This window comes from Eulemur rufifrons, chromosome 17 (genome assembly GCF_041146395.1).
Source record: "Eulemur rufifrons isolate Redbay chromosome 17, OSU_ERuf_1, whole genome shotgun sequence".
NCBI classification, from domain to species: Eukaryota; Metazoa; Chordata; class Mammalia; order Primates; family Lemuridae; genus Eulemur; species Eulemur rufifrons.
In genome coordinates this window covers 75,810,131-75,832,558 of record NC_090999.1, presented here as the reverse complement: position 1 = coordinate 75,832,558, position 22,428 = coordinate 75,810,131, and the positions used below count along the sequence as shown (strand labels likewise).

General features: G+C 34.3%; 1 protein-coding gene across 2 annotated transcripts in view; it reads left to right on the top strand.

Moving 5' to 3' along the window:
* The window catches only part of FBXL17 (F-box and leucine rich repeat protein 17), a 490,961-nt gene that overhangs the window by 5,450 nt on the left and 463,083 nt on the right, over positions 1-22,428 (top strand). For both annotated transcript variants that reach the window (XM_069492013.1, XM_069492014.1), the window contains exons 2-3: positions 8,553-8,675; positions 11,417-11,674. In XM_069492013.1, the coding sequence (XP_069348114.1) occupies positions 8,553-8,675; positions 11,417-11,674 (381 nt within the window). The remainder of the gene's footprint in view (positions 1-8,552; positions 8,676-11,416; positions 11,675-22,428) is intronic.

The window sequence follows — 22,428 nt, the reverse complement described above, 5'->3', positions numbered from 1 at the left end:
AGATTTATTTTCTTCTCATTTAAGAAGTCTGTAAGTTTTGGTGCCTTGTAATGAATAGCTGTCAAGGGGGTAACCTTGAGCCTTTCTTTGTTAATTTGGGGTACCAGGTTGTATAAATGATGGGGAGAGGAAGGGATGATAAATAAAGGCAACTACGGAAGCATTTCACTTTAGCATAAAAATTGTTTAGCTTTGGCTAAATATAGTATTTTATGCTTATCACCCACTTATTAAATTCCTTTTCACTTGGATAAACAAAACTAATCTAGATCCATCTGGATTAATCAATGATCTATGGTTTATAAAAGTCATATCACTCTTACAGAAAAGAAAACTGACATTCAAAGAACATAGTAGCCAAAGTTAGACATGTTTCAAACAAGGTGCCGTGTGGTTCCAGGGACCATGCCCAACATATTGTTTGTTAATGCACTAATTAGCTCTTTAAGACTACATAATCCTTTAACCTTAAGCAAATGATCTAGTCTCCCTAAGTCTTTATTTTCTCTTCTAGAAAACAAGGAAGATGGGCATAAAAATATCCAGGTATGGCTACATGAAGAGTTTAGTGAATCCTGTTCAAAAAAAAATGAGTATTAAAACTAAAATTGCCCAGAACTATTTGGACTCTGGAAATCAACCAAAAGCAGACAAAAACTGAGAGACATTAATTCTTAGGAAAACTTTTAGAGCTTCAGGTAAGAGTAGTGGAGGTCTACAGCATTCTTGCATGGGGCCCCAACTGTGACCTCCTGCCCAGCACATTTGGCAAGAACTGTAGTTTGGAAAACCAGCAGTTTTGCTTCCAAAGTGCTGACTCAATTTGGAGCAATGAGTAGAAACCTTTATTTGTCAACCAAAAGTGGTGGACTTAGGAAAAAAACAAGGAAAAACCACGTATTTGCTAGTCTTAGGTTGTGGTGCCAGTTGGGTTGAGTGAGACACTGGCCTTAAATTAAACAGGCAGACCCTGGACATGAAAGAAGGGATAATCTCTCCATACATACTGGCTTATTGTGGAACTATGCACATGTGCAGGGGAGACCTGAGAGTGTCCAGCAGAAAGCAAGAGCCAAGGCAGATTTGAGAATTGGCTAAGCCTTGAATGTGCTCTTCTTAACCCCCACACAGATTGAAGAGCAGGCTTGATATGTTTGTGCATAACTTTGCCAATTAACTAGGTGAAAACTAAGCTATGTAGACACAGGGTGACTTCCCTAGGAAGCCAGACTAAAAAATATAAATGTGAATTAAAAACTATGCAGAGATATCCATACTTCAGGGAACCTAGGTTCCATGGTAAAAAAAAAAAAAGCTCAGAAAAATTAAATTCTGCAGTTGCTATATGTTATCTAAAATGTCTAGTTTTTAACAAAAAATTTTGAGACATGTTAAGAGACAAAAATATGTACCATACTGAGGGAAAAAGAAAGCGGTCAATAGAAAGTGACTGAGTGGGCCCATATATTAGACTTAGCAAAGACTTAAAATTGCTGTTATAAACATGTTAAAAGAATGAAAGGACACATTATTCAAGTAGTTATATGAGAATATGGTGACAATGACCCAACAAATGGGAAATCTCAATAAAGAAATGGAGGCTATAAAAAACTATTTTATTCTTTTTGATACTATTGTAAATGGAAGTACTTTCTTAATTTCATCTTCAGATTATTCATTGCTAGTCTATTAAAATATTTGCTTATTCTAAAATTTATTTTTGTGTTTATTCTTTGGAATTTTCTGGATATAAGATCATGACATCTGTGTATAGAGAATGTTTTAATTTTAACTTTTCAATCTGGATGACTTTTATTTCTGTTCCTTGCCTAATTGCCCTCACCAGAATCTCCAATACAGTGTTGCATATAAGGAGTGTAAGCAGACATCCTTGTTTTATTCCTGATCTCAGGGAGAAAAATTTGCAGTCTTTTGCCACGAAGTATATTAATTGGGGATTTTTCCCAGGTGCTATTTTTCAGGTTGAGGAAGTACTATTTTATTCCTAGATTTCTGAGTGTTTTATCAAGAAAGGGTGTTGAATTTTGTCAAATGCTTTTTCCTGCATCAATTGATATGACCATTTTTTTTACTTTTATAAATTTGGTGTGTTATATGGAGTTTTTTCACATATTGAACCTTCCTTACATTCCTGGGGTAAACCCCACTTGGTCATGGTGTAAATCCTTTTTATATACTGCTGGATTTAGTTTGCTAGTATTTTGCTGAAGATTTTTGTATCTGTATTCATAAGGGACATTAATCTATAGTTTTTTCTGTGATTTCTTTCTCTGGCTTTGTTATCGGGGTAGTGCTGTCTTCATAGAATGAGTTAGAAAGTGTTCTTTTATCATTTAATTTTTGGAAGAATTTAAGATGGATTGGTGTTAATTCTTTTAAGACATATCACCAATGAGGTCATCTAGTTCTTTGTTGGAAGTTTTTTGATTGCTGATTCCATCTTTTTACTTGCTATATATCTATTCAGATTTTCCATTTCTTTTAAGTCAGTTTTTGTAGTTTGTATTCTAGGTATTTGTCATCTGTTTTACCAGTTTGTTGGCATACAGTTGTTCACAGTAGTCTTTTATAATTCTAGTTTTGTAAAGCTCGTAGTAATGTCCCTCTTTTCATTCGTGATTTTGATAATTTGAGTCTGCTCTCTTTATTCTTAGTCTAGCCAAAGGTATGCCAATGTTGTTGACCTTTTCAAAGACCAACTTTTGGTTTTGTTAATTCAATTTTTATCTGCTCTCATTTTTATTTTCTTCCTTCTTCCTGATTTGTGTTGAATTTTCTCTTTTTTTTGTAGTTCCTTAAAGTGGAAGTTTAGGTTATCAATTTGGGACCTTTTTTTTTTTTTTTTTGTAATGTAGTTGTTTACATCTGTATCCCATTATCCCATAGATTTTACTAAGTGTTTTTGTTTTCATTCATCTCAAAGTATTTTCTATTCCTTATGATTTCTTCTTACTCATTAAGATTGTGTTGTTTAGTTTCCACATAGTTATGAAATTCCCCGATTTCTTTCCATCACTGATCTCTAATTTCATTTCATTGTCATTAGAAAAGATACTTTATATGATTTCAATCTTTTAAAATATATTGAGACTTAATTTGTGGCCCACATGTGGTCTGTCCTTGAGAATGTTCCATATGCACTTCAGGAGAATGTGTATTCTGTTATGTGTAGATGTCTGGTAGGCCTAGTTCAGCTTAAGTTTTATTCAAGTCTTCAGTTTCCTTGTTTATTTTTTGTCTGGTGGTTCTATCCATTATTGTAAGTGGGGTGTTGAAGACTGCAAAAATTATTGTAGAACTGGTTACTTTTTCTCTTCAATTCTGTCAATTTTGCTTTATATATTTTGGGATTCTGTTGTTAGGTGTATATATATAATTATTACATCTTTTTGAAAGATTGACCCATTTTATCATTGTATAATTTTTTTGGTCTTTTGTAACATTTTTGTCTTAATGTCTATTTTTGTCTGACATTAATGTAGACACTCCAGCCCTCTTTTGGTTGATATTTTTCCTTTCCTCCCCTCCTCTCCTCTTTCTTCTCTGTATCTACTAGTGAGTACATCCTTTTACTTTTAACCTGCATGTATCTTTGGATCTAAAGTGAATCTCTTGTAGATAGCATATATTTGGATTATGATTTTTTTATTCTATTTTGTCATTCTTTGTTTCTTAATTGGAGAGTCCATTTACGTTTGACATAATTACTGATAAGGAAAGTCTGCCACTATTTTGTTTTTTTTTCTGTATCATATATTTTTTGTTCATTAATTCCTTTAGTGCTATTCTTTGTGTTAGATATTTTCTAGTGTAACATTTTGATTCCTTTCTCATATATACATATAATTCTCCTATTTTATATGTATATATATTATAGAGAAAAATACATATGTATATCTTAGTATTTGACCTGGGGGTTATAATTTTCACCATATTTTATAACTATCTAGTTTGAATTAATACCAGTTCAGTTTCAGTGGTATGTAGAAACTTTGCTCCTATATTTATATTGTTATTGTCACAAATTACACCTTTATATGTTTTGTGCCAGTCAACATAGATTTGTAATTATTGTTTTATGTAAGTTGTCTTTTATATCATAGGAAGTAGGAGGGGTTACAAACGAAAAGTACATTAATACTGACTTTTATATTTACTGATGTAAATACCTATCTTTACTGGTGTTCTTTATTTCTTCATGTGATTTCAAGTTACTGTCTGGTGCCCTTACATTTCAGCCTGAAGAACTCCCTTTAGCAATTTTTTAAGGGTAGGTCTACTAGTAAATCTTATTTTTGTAAATCTGGAAATATCTTAATTTCGCTTTGTTTTTGAAGGATAGTTTTGCCAGATTTAGAATTCTTGGTTGACAGTTTTTATTTTCTTTCAGCACTTCAAATATGTTATCCAATTGTCTTCTGGCTTCCATGGTTTCCAAAGAAAAATCAGTTGTTAATTTTACTGAGGATCCTTAGTTACGTTTTTTTCCCCCTAAGTTATTTTTCTCTTGCTGTTTTCAGGATTCTTTGTCTTTGTTTTTCAACAATTTGTTTATGACATAGCTTGGTGTGGATCCCTTTGCATTAATCCTACTTGGAGTTCATTAAGCCTGTAAGTTAGATTCATGTCTTTCATCAAATTTGGAAAGTTTTAGCCATTATTTCTTCAAATATTCTTTCTACCTCTTTCACTCTCTCCTACTTCGGTGACTCCTATTGTGTATATGTTAGCGTGTCTCATGATGTTCTACAGGTATTTTAGGCTCTTTTCATTTTCCTTCATTCTTATTTCTTTGTTTCTCACACTCAGTAATTTCAATTGACTTATCTTCAGGTTTGCTTTTTCTTTCTTCTTATGGGGTTTGAGGGATGGTGATGCAGAACAAGGAAAGAGGTATGACCACAAGTGGCAGTAACACACAACAAGCTTAATTGGTGGCTCTTGGACAGGTTTACATACATGAGAGGAAAAGTTCTTTACTGTATGAGACTATACAGAAGCTTAGAGCAAGGAGAGCACCATTCAGAAGGGGAGGAGGGCAAGAAAACTCCTGGGGAAAAGGGAATTTAGAAGGGGGGCTTACCTGTCTAGTTGTTGTAACTCAGAAGCATGCTGGTGAGTCTCTGGATCAGAGAACTCCAAAGGCGGCTGCACCTTGGGGTCTTACAACTTTAAGGCCTTGTCTCATCAGGTAACAGTTGTCAGGTGAGGATTTGCAGGGTATGTAAAGCAGGCAAGCTCTAAATGGCTAAAGATAATTTGATGTGTAAAAATTTAATCTTGGCACTAGTGTAGTGGTCTTTTTGAGCTAATGAATCTCATCCAGCAGTGAAAAAATAACCTAGGGTCCAATACACAGAGGCCATCTTTGGCTCATTTATATAACACTTCTGCTTGTTCTCATCTTTTGTTGAATCTCTGTAGTGAATTTTTAATTTCAATTATTATATGATTCAATTTCAGAATTTTTATTTGATTTGTTTCTATAATTTCTACTTTTTTATTAATATTCTCTATTTGGTGAGACATCTCTACTTGATTCTTGTGGTTTCCTTTTAGTTCTTTGTACGTGGTTTCTTTGAGCTCTTTGAGAATATCTTAAATTGTCAATTTCTTGTCTGTGTCTAGTAAGTTTAATGTATGGGCATCCACATGGACAGTTTCTATTAGTTTATGTTTTTCTTGTGAATGGACCAGCAAACTTTAGCCCTGTGTATGCCATATTTTCTGCCAGTTTTTGTAAATAAAGTTTTATTGGCATAGAGCCATGCGCATTCATTTATGTACTGTCATTGATTGACCTCAATTCCGAGCTAGGTGATAAAAGGAAAAAGATAAACAAGGAAACTCATTTTTGTTATTGGTCGCTCCTCAAATTTTGCCACTCTCCATAATTCATTCATTATTAACTTTTTAGAGTCTTGAGGTAATTACTTTAGGTATGTTGTCTAGAGTGTTTTGGTTGTAATTAGTATGAGTAAGAGGCTATAGTGGGCTTAATCTGTCTTTGCTTAATCTGGCATTGGAGGCAAAGTCACTAGGTGATTCTGATGTGTATTCTGTACTTCTCACTAGACCCTTTTGAAGAAAAACAGTGGTTGTGAAAGGGAAAGACAATTGTTTTCCCAAGGCTCAAGATTTAAAAATAATAGAGATTCTAGCTTACATGTCTACAACTTTTGTCTGTATAGAGGTAAGTCATTTGAGGTCATAGTTATTATAGGAATCTTTTATGTACAACATAGGTCCTTGAATCATGTTCTTTTGCTTATCATTTTGTTATAATGTTGATGAGAAAAAAAAATTAATTCCTGGTCAGGGTCACTGTGTGAAGTTTGCACATTCTCCCCATGTCCGCATGGATTTTCTCTGGATTCGGTACTCTGATTTCTTCCCACATAGCAAAGCTATGTACATTAGGTTGTGATTAAGCTGTGCATGTGTCTAAGTAGTCCCAGTATGAGTGGGAGTGTGTGTGTGAGTACAGCCTGCCATAAATTGGCATCCTGTCCAGGGTGGGTTCCTGCCTTGTGCCCTGAGCTGCCAGGATAGGCTCCAGCCACCTGCAGCTCTGAACTGGAATAATTGGGCAAATGATTATCTTACTTGTTTTTATTATTTCTTAAGTGTATGTGTAGCTCACATTTATTTTAATGTTCAATATTAGAAGTGTGTTGGTCTTTAATTAGAAGTTTGGTGATGTTTTTGTGACCAGAAAAATGCTGTAGGAACCTAACTCTTGTGTGTATAAATTAGCCTATAAAAATTGGTTTCATTATATGTGTTTCAATTAAAGTTGCAGCTTCCAAGAATCTTTTCATGATATTAAGTGAGGATTTACTGTACTTTGTTCCAGAAACTTCATTTGTTTAGTTTTTACAGTAACCCTATTAGGTAAATACTATATTATCCCTATCTTAAAGATGAGGAAATCGAGGTACAGGGAGGTTAGGTAATTTGCCCAAAGTTACATAGATAATAATTGATAAAGCCATGATTTAAACCTAAGATAAGGCAATTTAGTGTTAGAGTTCATGTTCTTTTTTAAAAATTTTCAGTTAGTGTTGTGGAAATGTTCATACACAAACCAAAGTTGAAACTAGTGTAATGAACCCTTCATGTATCCTTCATCCAGCTTCAAGAGTTTTCAATGTTCTGCATTTCTTATTTTATCTATCTTCCACTAATTTTTTTGTTTTTAATAAAGTATCTGAAAGCAAATTCTAGGTATTATATCATTTGAGCCACAAACACTAAAATATATATCTAAAATGGATAACAGTTTTTTAAAGATAATATAATATCAGTATAACCACAATATAGTCTCAACATAAAAAGTTAAGAATAATTTCTTTTAAGTCATCTGATATTTATTTTGTGTTCAGTTTTATGTGATTGTCCCAGAAATAGTATATCTTCTTATAGTTGGTTCAGTTCAGGATCTTAGTATGGCCCACATATTGTATCTGTTGATCCTAATTTTCAAAAATCTTTATTGGCCCTAACCCTGATACTAACCATCTTTTTATGATGTAACTTTCAAAAATTCTTTTTAAAAATAGCCATTTATTTTAGAATTATTTTATTTTAATTGTATATATATAAGGCATACAATATGCTGTTTTGATATGGAATAATTTCGGATTTATAGAAAAATTGCAATGATAGTACAAAGAGTTCTGTACTCCTCACTTACTTCCTCTAATTCTGTTATCTTATGTTACTGTGGTACATTTGCCAAAACTATGCAACCAGCATTGGTACATTACTATTAATTAAATTTTAATCCTTATTTAGATTTCACTGGTTTTTCTATTAGCCCTTTTCTGTCCCAGGATCCAACATGATTACATTAATTATCATTTCTCCTTAGTCTCCTCTAGACTGTGTTAGTTTCTCAGTATTTCCTTGTTTTTCATGACCTTGAATCTTTTGAAGAGTCCTGATCAGGTATTTTGTGGAATGTCCACATTTGACATAGGTGTTTTTCTCAGGATTAGATTGGGGCTATGAGTTTCTAGGAAGAGATGCCAGAGAAGTAAAGTACCTTTCTCACAATTTACATTTCTTTATGATTTTTCTTTTTTTCTTAAATCACATATAAAAAGTTCATATGGTTTCAAGGTCAAATTATAAAACTTCAGAGTAATCTCTTTGATCACTCTCCATTTCCTAGTATTTTTTTAGCTTCCCTTAAAGGTAAGCATTTTTTAAAATTACTTTTTGGCTTATCCTCAACACACACGCACACACACAGACAGACAGACAGACACACACACACACACACACACACACAGACGTATATGCCTATTCTCTTCCCCTCTTTTTACATAAAACATAACATCAGTCCTTGTTCTTAGTTCCTTTGCCCTACTTTCTCTTTAGGGTGGTCTCTTTTAACAACTTTTTCAATAATGGCCACTTGTATTCAAGATGATTTTCTTTTTAAAAAGTTATTTTTTCTAACAAAAACTTTTCCTATGCTTTGAAAATGTTTAGCATACATTTTATGGCTCCTTTTTTCTTCACAGATATTTTCCAATTTGTCCCTGGATGAGCGGTGCCTTTCTGCATCATTGGTTTGCAAGTACTGGCGTGACCTTTGCTTAGATTTCCAGTTTTGGAAGCAGCTGGATCTCAGTAGTCGTCAGCAGGTATGGGATCTAATTCTAAGAAACACTCAAGTTAACCTACTCAATTAAAAAATATCTTTATTCCTCTTCAGCAATTTCTTTTGTGTTGTTGTTTTTCAAGATAGTTCAAATAACTATAATCTACAGTTTTGTGCTTTTGTAATTTTTTTTTGTGTATATATAAGTTAAACCTATGTTCTCATGGTGAACAAGATAGTTTTTAGTATAGAGTGGTAATTTGGGGTTGCCTTTTAATCATTTTTGTCTTAGTCATTTTTGTTTTCTCCCTTTTTCATTACCTTTAAAAAAGTTATTAAATCTTTTTCTTTTTGGGGGGTGGTCATATCATGAATATTAGTTTAAGAATGGAAAATGATGGCAGACATATATTTATATAATACTGCCTCTGTGCTGTGTACTGTTTCTGAGGGCTTTATACATACTAATTCATTTGATCTTCCCAGCAACTCTATGAGTGTTTCTCTGTTTTATAAATTAAGAAATGGAAGTAAAATGGGCTAAGATAACTTTTTTTTAAAACTTTCCTTTTGATGGATTTCCTAATCCTCACCATTGCTCAGCTGCCTAATATGTCTATATGGTGGCACACATTAGGAAGAAAGACAAAGTTGTAGTGCTTACGACAAACAGTTTGTTGAACTTGTTGGATTCAGTCTTTAAAATTTGATAGTCAGTATCTGGCATTAGAAATATGTATAAATATCCAATAAGAATAGGATTTTATTGAAATACTAAACCTGCTCTGAATCCTTCCATGGTATATTACCAGTGGTATGCACAACTGGCTTTCAAAAAAAAAAAAAAAAAAAGCCCTGAATGATTATATTTGCCAATTTCTATGGTATAAGTACTCCCATCCCCATCATGGCCAATTCAAGCTGCACATGTTATGCCACTGAATGCAGATTTGGAAAGAGGTGCACACCATTAGCTCTTGTTAGTTGATAAGAGCCAGAACAAACACACTTTAAACAAACTAAGCAAGTTCCAGAGCATTTGTGTATAAATTGTTTCTGTTTCTATTTTTCTGCCTCCTTGATAAGAAGTTAAAACAATTGCAGAATTAGTTATTTACTTACTTGGGTTCGTGAAATTTGTGTCCAAGGAGAATGATGAGAAGTTAGTTGTGGCTAATAGAGTAGAGAGAAGGTTAAGTATGAAGTAATCCATTGGCTCATTACTTCATTACTCTTGGATGTCTGAGCTATTTATTATGAACTCTGACTAAGAATAGCTTTCCCCCTCTGCTGGTTATAAAGTCTGGATATGAAAAAAATATAAAATAAAGGGAGAGGTATGTCAGAGGTTTAGGTTTTCAGGGAACTGTCTATATTTATGCTTTCCCAACAAACATAAACAAAGATAGTTTCATCTTTGGCTCTTACTCCTAATGCTGCTCAATACTCCAGTTCTTTCCTTCTTTCATTCTAAATTTCAAGTACATTTCTCTCTCCATGATTTTTACCCAAAGGATTTGAATAGTGTTAACTCTATTTTCCTTTTTGGAATTGTGGTGATTGGGCCTGGAACATGTAGAGGCTGATTATTTTTTTAAATTCATATGGTCATATGAGTTTTTCACCAGATGAATTTTAAGGCTACTTTTATATTTAGCGTTGAGTCTTCTGAGAAAATTTTTGACATGGGCATTTATTTCTATACTGTCTTTGGTGTTTTGGTATATAAAATGACATATTTTCTAAGCTATGAATTAGTTACATGTGAGGTAGCATTCTGATAGAAATGGCAAAACAATTGAAATTTATATACTGTGGTATCATCTGATATGAAGTGTAAAAAGTCAAGATTCATATATCATGATAACTGATGTACAGTATTTCCTATGTTAAAAATAGGGAACAAAGCATTTAAAATCTATATATAGTTTTGTTTGTCATTTTGCCACACTAACAACCAATTCTCCAACACCCCTTGGTGTCCAACAATTCAATTCAATTCTGACACTAATTCCCAAAGTTGCACAGACCCCACAGGTTAAGGTCTCAGTCTTATGAGACTATCCCCACTTCAGCTCTCAGTTGCCAGTCCCAGGAGCCACCCTTACTTCTCACTGATCAGCCATACATTCCGGAGTTCCCCTAATCTACTCAGTTATCATAATTAGCTATAACTATTCACAGAACTCAGGAAAATATAATACATTTATGGGCTTATTTATAAAGGATTCAGCTCAGGCCCACCCAAATGGAAGAGATGCCTAGGGCAAGGTATGGTATGTGCCACCCTCCCAGTACTTTGATGTGTTTACAAATTGAATCTCCTTGTTCAAGAGTTTTTATGATATAAACCAAACTCTAGCCTTTCTCTCCTCCCTGAAGGTTGGAAGTGGGGCTGAAAGTTACCATCCTCTGATCACCTGTTAGTCTTTCTCATAGCTAGTCTCCATCCTGAAGCTATAGGGGACCTACTTTAAGTCACCTCATTAGTATAAACCCAGGTGTAGTCAAAAGGGGTTGTTATGAATAATAAAAGACATTATCACCTAGGAAATTCCAAGGGTTTTAGAAGCTCTGTTTTAAGAACTGGGGACAAAGATCAAATATATTTTTTATTGTACCACAATTCTTGTTATGCTTTAATACTAAGAATGTTTTTCTTTTGATTGTGTTTTTCATTGTATAATCCAATTATTATTTATTGGGGAAAATTGAGCAAAATAACAGGAAGTAAGTTATTACTTTTAACAAATGTTTAAATTTATTGCTATTTTTCTCTCATAGGTCACTGATGAATTATTGGAAAAAATTGCATCAAGAAGTCAGAATATAATTGAAATCAACATTTCTGATTGTCGCAGTATGTCTGATACTGGCGTATGTGTTTTAGCATTTAAGTGTCCTGGACTTCTTAGGTATACAGCCTACAGGTGTAAACAACTTTCTGACACCTCTATTATTGCGGTTGCCTCTCACTGCCCTTTACTTCAGAAAGTACATGTAGGCAACCAGGACAAACTTACTGATGAAGGACTCAAACAGGTAAATTTTAGCATTTATAGAATGATTTTACTTATATTAATTCAAAATGTTTTCTCACAGTAACGCTTTATAAGGTTATATTAAAAATAATGCTCAGGGACCAAAGTAAGTCATCTTTTTTATGTACCAGTGCCTATTTGTTTAGGTTAGTGAACTGGAGTGTCATGGTTATAATCAGTAAATTAACTGTTGTGTTTTGTAGTGAAAACCTGAACTTTTGTGACCAGCCATTTTATTAATTTATGCTTTTGTAACTTAAATTTTATAACAAATTTTGCTTTAGGTAATAGTTTGCAGTTTGGGTCATCATGAGGTGTTAAAAATTAACTTTTTTTATATATGTATATTTTATTTCAGCATCTTACGTGAGCACAAATGTTAGGTAGATATATTGCCTTTGCCTCACCCGAGTCAGAACTTCAAACATGTCCATCCCCCAGATGGTGCGCACTGCACCCATTAGGTGTGAATATACCCATCCCCTCCTCCCCTCTCCCACCTGCTTGACAACCGATGAATGTTACTACTATATGTGCATGTAAGTGTTGATCAGTGAATACCAATTTGATGGTGAGTACATGTGGTACTTGTTTTTCCATTCTTGTGATACTTCACTTAGTTGAATGGGCTCCAGCTCTATCCAGGATAATACAAGAGGTGCTAGATCACCATTGGTTTTTGTAGCTGAACAGAACTCCATGGTGTACATACCACAACATTTTATTAATCCACTCATGTATTGATGGGCACTTGGATTGTTTCCACATCTTTGCAATGTGAATTGTGCTGCTATAAACATTCTAGTGCAGATGTGTTTTTTATAGAATGTCTTTTTTTCCTTTGGGTAGATGCCCAGTAATGGGATTTCTGGATCAAATGGTAGTTCTACTTGTAGCTCTTTGTGGTATCTCCATATTACTTTCCACAGAGGTTGTACTAGTTTGCAGTCCCACCAGCAGTATATGAGTGTTCCTATCTCTCCACATCCATGCCAACATTTGTTGTTTTGGGACTTTTTGATAAAAGCCATTCTCACTGGAGTTAAGTGATATCTCATTGTGGCTTTGATTTACATTTCCCTAATAATTAGAGATGCTGAGCTATTTTTCGTATGTTTGTTGGCCATTGTTCTGTCTTCTTTTGAAGAGTTTCTGTTCATGTCCTTTGCCCACTTATTAATGGGGTTGTTTGATTTTTTTCTTGCCGATTTTCCTGAGTTCTGTATAGATTCTAGTTGTCTGCTCTCTTTTGGATGTGTAACATGCAAATATTTTCTCCCATTCTATAGGTTGTCTGTTTGCTCTTGTGATAGCTTCCAGGGCTGTGCAGAAGTTTTTTAATTTGATCAGGTCCATTTATTTTTGTTGTTGCTGTGATTGCCTTTGGGGTCTTCTTCATAAATTCTTTACCTAGGCCAATGTCTGTAACAGTTTTTCCAACATTTTCTTCTAGAATTCTTATAGTTTCATGCCATAAGTTTAAGTCTCTTACCCACCGTGAGTTGATTTCTATAAGAGGTGAGAGGTGCGGATCCTGTTTAAGTCTACATGTGGCTATCCAATTTTCCCGACACCATTTATTGAATAAGGATTCTCTTCCCCAGAGTATGTTTTTGTCTGCTTTGTCAAAGATTAGATGGCTATATGAGGATTTTATATCTGGGAACTTTTAATTCCTCTTTTATATTACTAGATGACACACGTGTCTTAAAATAGTGGTCCCCAACATTTTGGTACCAGGGACCAGTTTCGTGGAAGACAATTTTCCTATGGACTCAGAGGGGAGAGGAGGATGGTTTGGGGATTATTCAAGAACATTACATTTATTGTATACTTTATTTCTATTATTATTACATTGTAATATATAATGAAATAATTATACAGCTCACCATAATGCAGGATCTAATGCTCCTGCTGATCTGACAGGAAGCGGATCCCAGGCAGTGATGCAAGTGATGGGGAACAGCTGTAAATACAGATGAAACTTTATTGGCTTCCCCCCACTCACCTCTGGCTGTGCGGCCCAGTTCCTGCCAGGCCACAGGCCAGTCCGAGGCCCAGGGTTTGCGGACTACAGCCTTAAAATATCTAATTGTTTTAATGTTTAAATGGAAGTCCAAATTTAAGGGTATAAAATGAAGAAAAAGGGGTAATTACCTATATTTGGCACAATAATTATATTAAAAATAGTATTATACATACTTTATATTTGATACACTTCCTGGGGAAATGGTATTTAACGTTTCTTGACTCTGAGTAGATTATTCATTGAACAAGTGAATACCCCTAAATTTAAACATTATATAGAAATTAAATGAACGTATTAGAAGAAAGTTGGGAAGACAGTCCTAAATAGTGAATACTGGGTGTGTCAATCTAATTTATATTAAAATGTTATCAATTTGTAAGGGAGCCTATTTCATTTGTAAAGAAAAATTGTGCAATAATAGTCTTGTTTTAATATTTTTTTTATTTCTGCCACGTACAGGATTATTCGCTAGCAAAGCATTTTATGATATTCTTAAGTCTATTAAAACAAATTAATCTTTTATGGGGAAATATACATTTTCTTGATGTAACGTGATTTTATTTATTTTGGTAAAAATTTGTCAGCAACTTATACTTTACAATGAAACATTTTTAAGATGTACATGTATTTATTAAGAACCAGATTAAACCTGTTCATATTTAAATCTGATAACACAATATAGCAGGCTACTGAGGGTATTCTTAGTAATATTTGTGAAGAAGAATAACATCATAGTTATGGTTAAAGTAAAGGTAAACTAGAAAGTTCTTTAACAAGCAAAACTTAGTGTGCCAATCTGGTATTATTAATTTATGTAATATTTACAACTTTGAGACTAATTATGTAAATTCTCCCTTGAATGTGAAGTATTTTGGAGCCTGTTTACTTATTTAGGTTAGGTACTTGCTTCAGATTTTCATGGTTTCTGAGTTATGAATTAGTTATATGTGAGTTAACATTCTGGTAAAAGTAGTAAAACAATCTAGAATTTTTACCCCTGAGATAATTTTCTTACTGACTGCATAGGAATCTCACTGCAGTCTAGAGAATAATATTTTCCTCTGCTTAAGACTGTGCTGCAGCACAGTGTGTCCTATTTTAGACTCTTCTGATGGAAGAGGGGAATGAGTATAGTAGAAAGAGAATGGTTTTCGTGCATACATACACTAGAAATAAAGTTTTATGAAGCAGTACATATCCTTACTTCCAGAGAACATTGATATTATCTGTTCTATACTACTACATTAAATAAATGTTGGCCTTGATCCACTCACTAAATTAATTTGATGTTCCAGCGACACTTGATGAACTCTGCTGTGGAGTTAATATGTGTATGCTTTTTGAGTTCTGTCAGTTTGTTTGCAAACACAGTTACTTAAGGCATTTTAATGTGGAGCTCTAATAGATCTAGAATTAATATTTTAAGCAATCGATTCTGCTTAACAGTGTTTCTCAAACTTGTGGTGAAGTGCCTAAAAGTCAAGCTGTTTGCTGTTTTTGGCCACTTTTCCTTTTTTTTTTTTTTCTTTTATTAGAGACAGGGTCTCAGGGTCTTTCTCTGTCATCCAGGATGGAGTACAGTGGCATGATTATATACCTCACTGTAACCTTGAACTCCACAGCTTAAGCAATCCTCCTGCCTCAGCCTCCTGAGTAGGTGGGACTATAGGCATGTGCCACCCCACCTAGCTAATTGTTAAAAAATTTTTTTGTAGAGAAGGCTATGATGCCTAGGTTGGTCTTGAACTCCTGGCCTCAAGTTATCCTCCTGCTTCAGCCTCCCAAAGTGCTGGGAATATAGGTATGAGCCACTGTGTCCGGCCTTGCAAATATTTTCTTCTTTGTTAAATAACTTCAAATATTGATATTTTTATTTCCATAAAAGTCACCACAAATAATTTTATCAGTGGAACATATTTCTACTATATACATCTTTTAAAACTATAATCATGTATCTAGGGAAAAATAAGATCAGTTTAATTGGGAATAATAGGCTATTTCAGTTTTTCTAATATTTTGTTATCATCTAGCACTTGCCACCAAACAATTGATGGCAGTAAAATATTAAAATAAATCTAAGGAATAGTATTCATTGTTACTATTTTATGTGACTAATTGTATTTGATTTTAGCAGTTTAATATGCCTGTTTAACTCATGAATCTCAGTACAAATTTTTGGAAATCAGCTACTGTGGGCTTCTGCCAGATTAAAATTGCACAAAAATAATATTGCATTAGGAAATTTCAATTTGGTTATACTGTGAGTTTTCAGGTTTTTAAAAATAAATATTGAGCGTAACATCATCAAAATGTTGGAGTAGGCTGCTCCAAAACCCTGTTGCTTCACAGAAGCATTGAACAGCAAGCTGAAACTATCAGATCCAACTTTGCCATAACTCTGAAAATAGTCAAAGGTTTACAGCAACCAAGGGCATGCTGGACCAAGAAAAGGGCAACAAAAAAGTGGAAGGAATGCTTTGTGGCTTTTTTACTTGCCTTTGCCTCATTTGCTCACCACCATGGCAGTAGTGTTGAAAATAGCAGCTTGAGTTCCCAGTGTGGGACCAAGATCCTGGTTCTAGAGGGAGCAGAACAGACATTATTTGCAAATTATTGTGTTTGTCTGTTCTACCTGTCTGGGAGCTAGTTAAAGGGCTAATGCAAGTGCTCATATATCTGTTCTTCCTAATTTAGAGCCTAGTCAGGAAGGAAGAACATTGGATATTGATTGAAAATATTGTAAGGCAAATGAAAAAACCTGCAGCTGCTTTGGGCAAAAGATTGTGGTAAGACATACAGATCTCTTGAGGCCTGGGATAAAAATCCTGGGGGAGTTTTTTTGTTGTTGTTGTTTTTTGTTTGTTTTTTGAAATTAGGGCAGTTAGCTCCAGTGTATACAGGGGAATTTAGAAAGCCACATGCATGCCCAATGGCAGGTCATATGGTCAGGAAAGACCTAGGAAGACCATAAACTTTTATCAGTGGCTGCTCTGTAGGCTCAGTATAAGCAGGACGTGAAGGCCAAGGCAGAGTTGTAAATGACATGGATAAATGTTGCAGGATTACCTTATCACAGAGCCAGTCTGCAAAGACTAAGAGAAGAGTTTTTGATTTTCTTTTTAGTTTGTTTTGTTTTTAAGCTTTTGGCATTAAAGGAAATCTCTTTCAAAACACTGGCAGAACACAAGCTAAGCCTTGAATAATCAAAAACAGCAAACCCTAAGGAAGTCGGGGGAATTTAATTTCCACATTATAATATTCTAATGTCTGGTTTTCAAGAAAAAAAATCACAAAGCATGCAAAGAAACTCGTATGACCCACTAAAAGGAAAAAAAATAGATTGACAGAACCTGTTCTTGAGGAAGCTTGGACATTAGACTTTTTAGGTAAAGATTTTAAATCAATTATCTTAAATATGCTCAAAGAACTAAAGGAAACCATGGACAAAGATCTAAAGGAAATGAGGAAAATGATGCATGAACAAAATGAGAATGCCAATAAAGACATAGAAATTATAAAAAGAACCAAATCAAAATTCTAGAGCTGAAAAGTACAAAACTGAAGTAAAAAATGTTCTAGAGGGAATCAATAGCATGTGTGAGCAGGCAGAAGAAAGAATCAGTGAACCTGAAGATAGGACAATTGAAATTATTAAGTCTGAGAAGCAGAAAGAAAAGAGAGTAAAAAAAAGTAAATATAGCCTAAAGGACCTGTGGGACACCATCAAGCAGAACAACATTTGTATTATAGTAACTTCAGAAAGAACAGAGAGAAAAATGGGCACAAGGAATATATGAAGAAATAATGACCAAAACTTCTCAAATTTTGTGAAAGATGTGGATCTATACATACAAGACTCTCAACAAACTCAGGCTGGATAATTTCAAAGAGATTTATGCCGAGACACATTATAGTCTGATTATTGAAAGCCACAGATAGAATACTGAAAGCAGCAACAATACAAGTCCTCCTCAATAAGATTAGTAACTCATTTCTCAGCAGAAACTATAGAAACTATAGAAGCCAGAAAGCAGTGGGTTGACATATTTAAAGTACTGAAAGAAAAAAATGTTGAACAAGAAGTCTGTATTTGTCAAAGCTATTCTTCAAGAATGAAGGAGACATTAAAATATTTCCAGATAAGCAAAAGCTAAGGGAGTTTGTTACTAATAGACCTGCCATGCAAGAAATGCTTACTAAATGGAATCCTTCAGACTGAAATAAAAAGTCACTAGGTAGTAACTCAAAGCCATATGAAGAAAAAGGAACACCGGTAAAGCTAACTGCATAGTGTTTGAAAGTACAAGGATGGAAGAAAGACATTCCATATAAATAGTAACCAAAAGAGAGTTGGAGTGGCTATTTTATTATCAGACAAAATAATTTTTTTAAATTATTATTTCATTTTTTTTTGGTAAACTAAAAGAACCTTAACATCCCCAGGCATTGTGGCATGTATTTCCTGCCTATTATACCATGCTTCTGTAATTCAAAGGTCATGTCCTGAGAGGGTTGTCAATTATGTTTCAAACTAGCCCATCTGCATTTATGTTCAATTCTTCTTCTTTTTTTTTATTTTAGGATATTATGAGGGTACAAACATTTTGGTTACATTTTATGTCTTTGCCTCACCCAAGTGAGGATTAGAGGCATGCCCTTCCCCTCTACAATGCTCACTGCATCCATTAGTTGTGAGGTTACCCCCTCAAACTCCCTAATCCCTGGAGAATATTGCTACTGTGTGAGCACCATAGTATTGATCAGTTGGTACCAATTTGATGGCGAGTACATGTGGAGCCTATTCTTTCAATCTTGTGATACCTCGATTTGGATAATGGGCTCAAGCTCTATCCAGGAAAATATAAGAGGTGCTAGATCACTGTTGTTTTTTTAAAATTGAGTAATATTCCATTGTATACATATTCCAAATTTTAATAATGCACTCGTGAATTGACGGGCACTTGGGTTGTTTCCACATCCTTGAAATAGTGAATTGTGCTGCCATAAACATTTGGGTGCAGATGTCTTTATTATAGAATATCTTTGGCTCTTTTGGCTAGAAGCCTAATAGTGCTATTGCTGGATCGAATGATATTTCTATTTTTAGCTTTTTGAGGTATCTCCAAATTCTTTTCCACAGAGGTTGCACTAATTTGCAGTCCTGCCAGCAGTGTGTTCCTGTCTCTCCATATCCTCACCAGCATTTGTTGTTTTGGGATTTTTTGATAGAGGCCAATCTCACTGGGGTTAGGTGATATCTCACTGAGGTTTTGATTTGCATTGCTCTAATGATTAGAGATGTTGAGCTTTTTTTTTTTTTTTTATATGTTTGCTGGCCATTATTCTGTCTTCTTTTGAAAAGTTTCTGTTCATTTCCTTTGCCCATTTATTGTTGAGGTTGTTTGACTTTTTTTCTTGTTGATTTTTTAAGTTCTGGATAGATTCTTGTTATCAGCCCTTTACTGGATGTGTAGAGAATAAATATTTTCTCCCATTCTGTAGGCTGTCTGTTTGCTCTAATGATAGTTTCTTTGGCTGTGCAAAAGCTTTTTAATTTGATCAGATCCCATTTATTTATTTTTGTTGCTGCTGTGATTACTTTTGGAGTCTTCTTCAAAAATTCTTTGCCTAGGCCGTTGTCTGAAAGGGTCTTCCCAACATCTTCTTCTAGAATTCTTAAGGTTTCATGCCTTAGGTTTAAGTCTGTTTTCCATCTTGAATTGATTTTTGTGTGAGGTGAGAGGTGGGGATCCAGTTTCAATCTTCTGCATGTAGCTATCCAATTTTCCCAGCGCCATTTATTGAAAAGAGATTCTTTTTCCCAGTGCATATTTTTGTCTGCTTTGTCAAAGACTAGATTACCATATGTGTATGGTTTTATCCCTGGATTCTGAATCCTGTTCGAAAGGTCTGTGTCTCTGTTCTTGTGCCAGTACCATGCTGTTTTAGTTACTATAGCCTTGTAGTACAGCTTGAAGTCTGGTAGACTGATACCTCCCAGTTTGTTCTTTTTACTTAAGATTGCTTTGGCTATACAAGGTCTTCTCTGGTTCCATACGAAGCATAGAATTATTTTTTCTAGATCTCTAAAGAATGATGATGGTACTTTGATAGGTATTGCATTAATTCTGTAGATCACTTTAGGTAGTATGGATATTTTAATGATACCAATTGTACCAATCCATGAGCAAGGTAGATTTTTCCATCTGTTTACATCTTCTGCAATTTCTTTTCTTAGTGTTTCGTAGTTCTCCCTGTATATGTCTCTCACATCTTTCATTAAATATATTCCTAGATATTAATTTTCTTTGAGACTACTGTAAACGGTATTGTTTTTGATTTGAATTTCGGCTTGACTATTATTGGCGTATATGAATGCCTCTGATTTGTGTGTATTGATTTTGTATCCTGAGACTTTAGTGAATTCATTTATCAATTCTAGGAGTCTCTTGGTTGAATACTTGGGGTTTTCTAGATACAATATCATATCATCAGCAAAGAGGAAGAGTTTGACCTCATCTGCCCCCATTTGGATGCCCCTAATTCCCCTCTATTGTCTAATTGCTCTAGCAAGGACTTCTAGCACTATGTTGAATAGAAGTGGAGATAGTGGGCAGCCTTGTCTGGTTCCGGTTCTAAGTGGGAATAGTTTCAGTTTTTCCCCATTCAGTATGATATTGGTTGTGGGTTTGTCATAAATGGACTTGATAATTTTAAGGTATGTCCTGTCTATGCCTATTGTGTTAAGAGTTTTTATCATGACAGTGTGCTGGACTTTGTCAAATGCTTTTTCTGCATCTATTGAGACAATCATATGGTCATATGAGGTGATTGCATTTATAGATTTGTGTATGTTGAACCAGCTTTGCATCCCTGGAATAAAGCCCACCTGGTCATGGTGAATGATTTTTTTGATACGCTGCTGAATTCGATTTGCTAAAATTTGGTTGAGGATTTTTGCATCTATATTCATGAGGGATATTGGACTGTAGTTTTCTTTTTTTGTTGTGCCCTTTCCTGGCTTTGGTATCAAGGTGATATTGGCTTCGTACAGTGAGTTAGGAAGGATACCATCTTTCTCAATTTTGTGCAATAATTTCTGTAGTATAGGCATGAGTTCTTCTTTGTATGTTTGGTAAAACTCTAAAGTGTAGCCATCTGGTCTGGGACTTTTCCTTTTTGGGAGGTTTTTAATTGCTGCTCCAATTTCTGAGCTTGAGATTGGTCTATTCAGAAATTCCATTACCTCCTGGGTAAACTTAGGGAGGTTGTATGTTTCCAGGAATTTGTCCATTTCCTCCTCATTATGTAGTTTTTTGGCATATAGGTTTTTATAGTAATTGAAAATAATGTTTTCTGTAGTGTCTGTTGTGACCTCTCCTTTTTCATTTCTAATTGAGTTTATTAGAGTCTTTTCCCTTTGAATTCTTGTCAGTCTAGCAAGTGGGCTGTCAATTTTGTTTATCTTTTTGAAAAATCAGCTTTTGGTTGTGTTGATCTTCTGTATAATTCTCTTGTTCTCAATTTCATTTAGTTCTGCTTTAATCTTAGTTATTTCTTTTCTTCTAGGTTTAGAATTGATTTACTCTTCCTTTTCTAATCCCTTGACACTGTTTATTAGATTGTCGAGTTTTGAGCTTTCTGTTTCTTGGATGTGAGTATTTAATGCTATTAATTTTCCTCTCAGGTATGCTTTTGCTGTATCCCTCAGGTTTTGCTAACTAGTGTCTCCGTTATCATTGAGTTCAAAGAAACTCTTGTTTTCCCCTACGGCCATACCACCCTGAAAACGCCTGATCTCGTCTGATCTCAGAAGCTAAGTAGGGTCAGGCCTGGTTAGTACTTGGATGGAAGACAAAATAACTTTTTAAGTCCAAAAAGTTTCCAAGAGACAAAGAGGGTCATTATATATTGATAAAAGGCTTAATCTGTCAGGAAGATATAATAATTATAACTATATATACATCTAACAGCAGAATCCCTAAATATATGTAGCAAAAATTGAAAAACTTGAAGGGAAAAATAGACAGTTGTACATTAATAGTTGGAGACTTCAGTAACTCACTTTTAATAGTGGATAGAATAGCCAGATAAAATCTCAACAAAGAAATAGAGGAATTGAACAATACTATAAACCAGTTGTACATAGTGGACATGTGCAATACACTGCACTCAACAACAGAAGAATATACATTTTTCTCAAGTGCCATGGAACATTGTCACAAACAGACTATATGTTTGATCACAAAACAAATTTTAATAAATTTTAAAAGATTGAAATCACACAAAGTATCTTTCCTGGCCATAATGGAATGAATCTAGAAATCAAAAACAGAGGGAAAACTAGAAAATATACAAATATGAAGAAATTAAACAATACATTCTTATAAAACCAAGAGGTCATAGAAGAAATCAGAAGGGAAATTAGAAAATACCTTGAGATGACTGAAAATGAAAACACAACATACCAAATCTTATGGGTTAAGATTTGCAAAAGCAATGCTCCGAGGGCAACTTAACAGCTGTAAAAATTTACATTAAAAAAGAAGTAAGGTCTCAAATTAGTAGCCAAAATGTGCACTTGAAGGAACTTGAGACAAGAATAGCAAACTAAACCCAATGCTAAGTGGAGAGAAGGAAATAATGATCAGAGCAGAAATAAACAAAAGAGATAACAGAAAGCTATAGAGAAAATCAGTGAAACCAGAGCTAGGTTTTTGGAAAAG